Genomic DNA, 2,500 nt, shown 5'->3' on the forward strand with positions numbered 1-2,500 from the left:
AACCGGATCAGTGTAATAGAGCCTATTCATTCTTCAATTCATGCAACGCCGAAGATAAAACATGGATATAATTGTCGTTATAAATTCGCCTTTGAGTGGGCGAGATCTTGGCACTACGACAAGCGGTGCCCTCCCCTGCAAAGATCAATTGGACCCGTTTTGCATGCGCATGCAAGAAATGCGTGGCCCTCAGAACAAGTACTTCTGCATAATCTAACACCAACCATACCATGTACAATCTACTTCTTATATGCTACTGAAAAATGTCTATTTTAAGAACCTTATAGTATGTAGTGTCTTCCCTTGCCTTATAGCCATGCTGAGTATTCTAATTTTTCACATTATGATCTGTTCGGTAGGTTATTTTTTGCTTCACTGGTTATAGTCGATATGTGACTAATGTTACCTCTGTAAATACTAAGTGCGTGCGTGAGTGATTACCTGATGGACCACGAGTGTAAGACTAGAACACAAGAAGCGTACGCATTGGTACCGTTTCCCTGTGTTAGTCTCAACAAGGTCCCGCGGTAGGTGTCATTTGTTCCCTTTAAAAGTGTGTAGTATATTAAAAGTTACCGTGATTGCTGTTTTACAGCTTCTATTACTGAGAGAAACATCGGCAATAGCAGCTGAGCGTCGGGGCCTACACCTGTTCCCGCGGCCGTTAACCTCGATAGAGAAATCCCTCTAGTGGCCGCTCTGATGGCAGTTCCGTTTTTGACCACTGTTTCTTTTTGCTTCCGAAGAGTAATGACAGCCTGAAAGCACAATCTTTATACAGCGCCATTGTATGGAGAGTACAGCGACTCTCCACCACTCATTCGATCACGTCCTCTCTCCAAAATCACCCGGTCCCATTTTACGCCTTTTTTCTGTTTATGTGGAAGAATAGTAAATACGTGTCATAAAATCTTCTGTCCTGACCATTGCATATTCGTAAATAAGTTTATGTTTATGTGAAATATTTGTGAATAAGCCATTGCCACAAGGACATCCCCAAAGAATCAGGTTGCATTATGGGAGTAGAATTACCGCAGCTATTATTAATACTGTAAATAGTCTAAAAATAAAGCAACGGCGAACCCGTCTTCTCCCTTGTTTCTGAATTCCTTTCCTTTCCTATTACACCATCTGGCAGAATACTTAGCCAAATATAATTGAAACCATGGGATGCTGCAGAATAAACAAGTTTCTGGTCTGAATTGAGATCTGCTTCTAAATATATTTTTTTTCTTTTTTTTCGTGTACAAAATATATTACTCGTATTTGTAGAATGAAAGTGCTTAGCTCACATGACATGGTATTAGCAAATCTTGTCTTCCATTCCTTATCACGGTATCTAGATCTTTGCGTATGAAAGAGGGAAGGAAAGAAAAAAAAGCTCAACGTGTGTTCATGATTTACTGTAAATCTAATTAGTAAATTGCTTATTGGAGAAGTAAATGTGAATGTATGTGTAAATGTTTCAATTCTTTTGTAGGTGCGATGTAGGATGTGCATGAGATGTTGTATCATTCTTGTTCCTTTCTTCCTTATCTTGTTTTCTCCGATTCATGTGTTTGTTTTACTATTAGTTCAACCGTTATTTATCCATGGACATTTCGGGAATTTAAATCGGTATATTTTTATCTAGATATTTTATTTCGAAAAGTTTATCATTTATTTTGGTGGTTAAGTTTATCAGAAAATATAATTATTTAGAAGCATTTACGGTGGACGATGCCAGGGCCGGATTCTTCGTACTCGTCTTTGGTGATCCACATCTGCTGGAAGGTGGACAGGGAGGCCAGGATGGAACCGCCGATCCACACGGAGTATTTACGCTCAGGAGGAGCAATGATCTTGATCTTGATGGTGGAAGGAGCCAAGTTCGTGATTTCCTTCTGCATGCGATCAGCAATACCAGGGTACATGGTGGTACCACCAGACATCACGATGTTAGCGAACAGATCCTTCCTCAGATCAATATCGCACCTCATGATGGAGCTGTGGACGGTTTCATGAACACCAGCAGATTCCATACCCAGGAAGGAAGGTTGGAACATTGACTCAGGACAGCGGAAACGTTCGTTGCCGATAGTAATGACCTGACCGTCAGGGAGTTCATAAGACTTCTCAAGAGAGGACGAAGCAGCAGCAACATTCATCTCACTCTCGAAGTCAAGGGCGATGTAGCAAAGCTTCTCCTTGATGTCACGAACGATTTCACGTTCAGCGGTAGTGGTGAAGGAATAACCGCGCTCAGTCATGATCTTCATCAGGTATGCAGTCAAGTCACGACCGGCCAAGTCGAGACGAAGGATGGCGTGAGGAAGGCAATAGCCTTCGTATACAGGGACCATGTGAGACACACCATCACCAGAGTCACAGACAAGACCTGTAGTACGACCAGAAGCGTACAGGGACAGGACAGCCTGGATACACACATACATGGCGGGTGTGGTGAAAGTCTCGAACATAATCTGAGTCATCTTCTCACGGTTGGCCTTGGGGTTGAGGG

At 42.2% G+C, this 2,500-nt stretch overlaps 1 protein-coding gene across 1 annotated transcript in view; it reads right to left on the reverse strand.

The window, feature by feature from the left end:
* Nucleotides 1-1,387: 1,387 nt before the first annotated feature.
* The window catches only part of LOC119597703 (actin-like), a 2,813-nt gene continuing 1,700 nt past the window's right edge, over nt 1,388-2,500 (reverse strand). The window contains exon 2 of the mRNA XM_037947308.1: nt 1,388-2,500. This exon is cut by the window's right edge and continues 361 nt beyond it. Coding sequence (XP_037803236.1) covers nt 1,698-2,500 — 803 coding nt within the window. The 3' untranslated portion in view covers nt 1,388-1,697.

Source organism: Penaeus monodon, chromosome 39 (genome assembly GCF_015228065.2).
Source record: "Penaeus monodon isolate SGIC_2016 chromosome 39, NSTDA_Pmon_1, whole genome shotgun sequence".
Classification (NCBI taxonomy): domain Eukaryota; kingdom Metazoa; phylum Arthropoda; class Malacostraca; order Decapoda; family Penaeidae; genus Penaeus; species Penaeus monodon.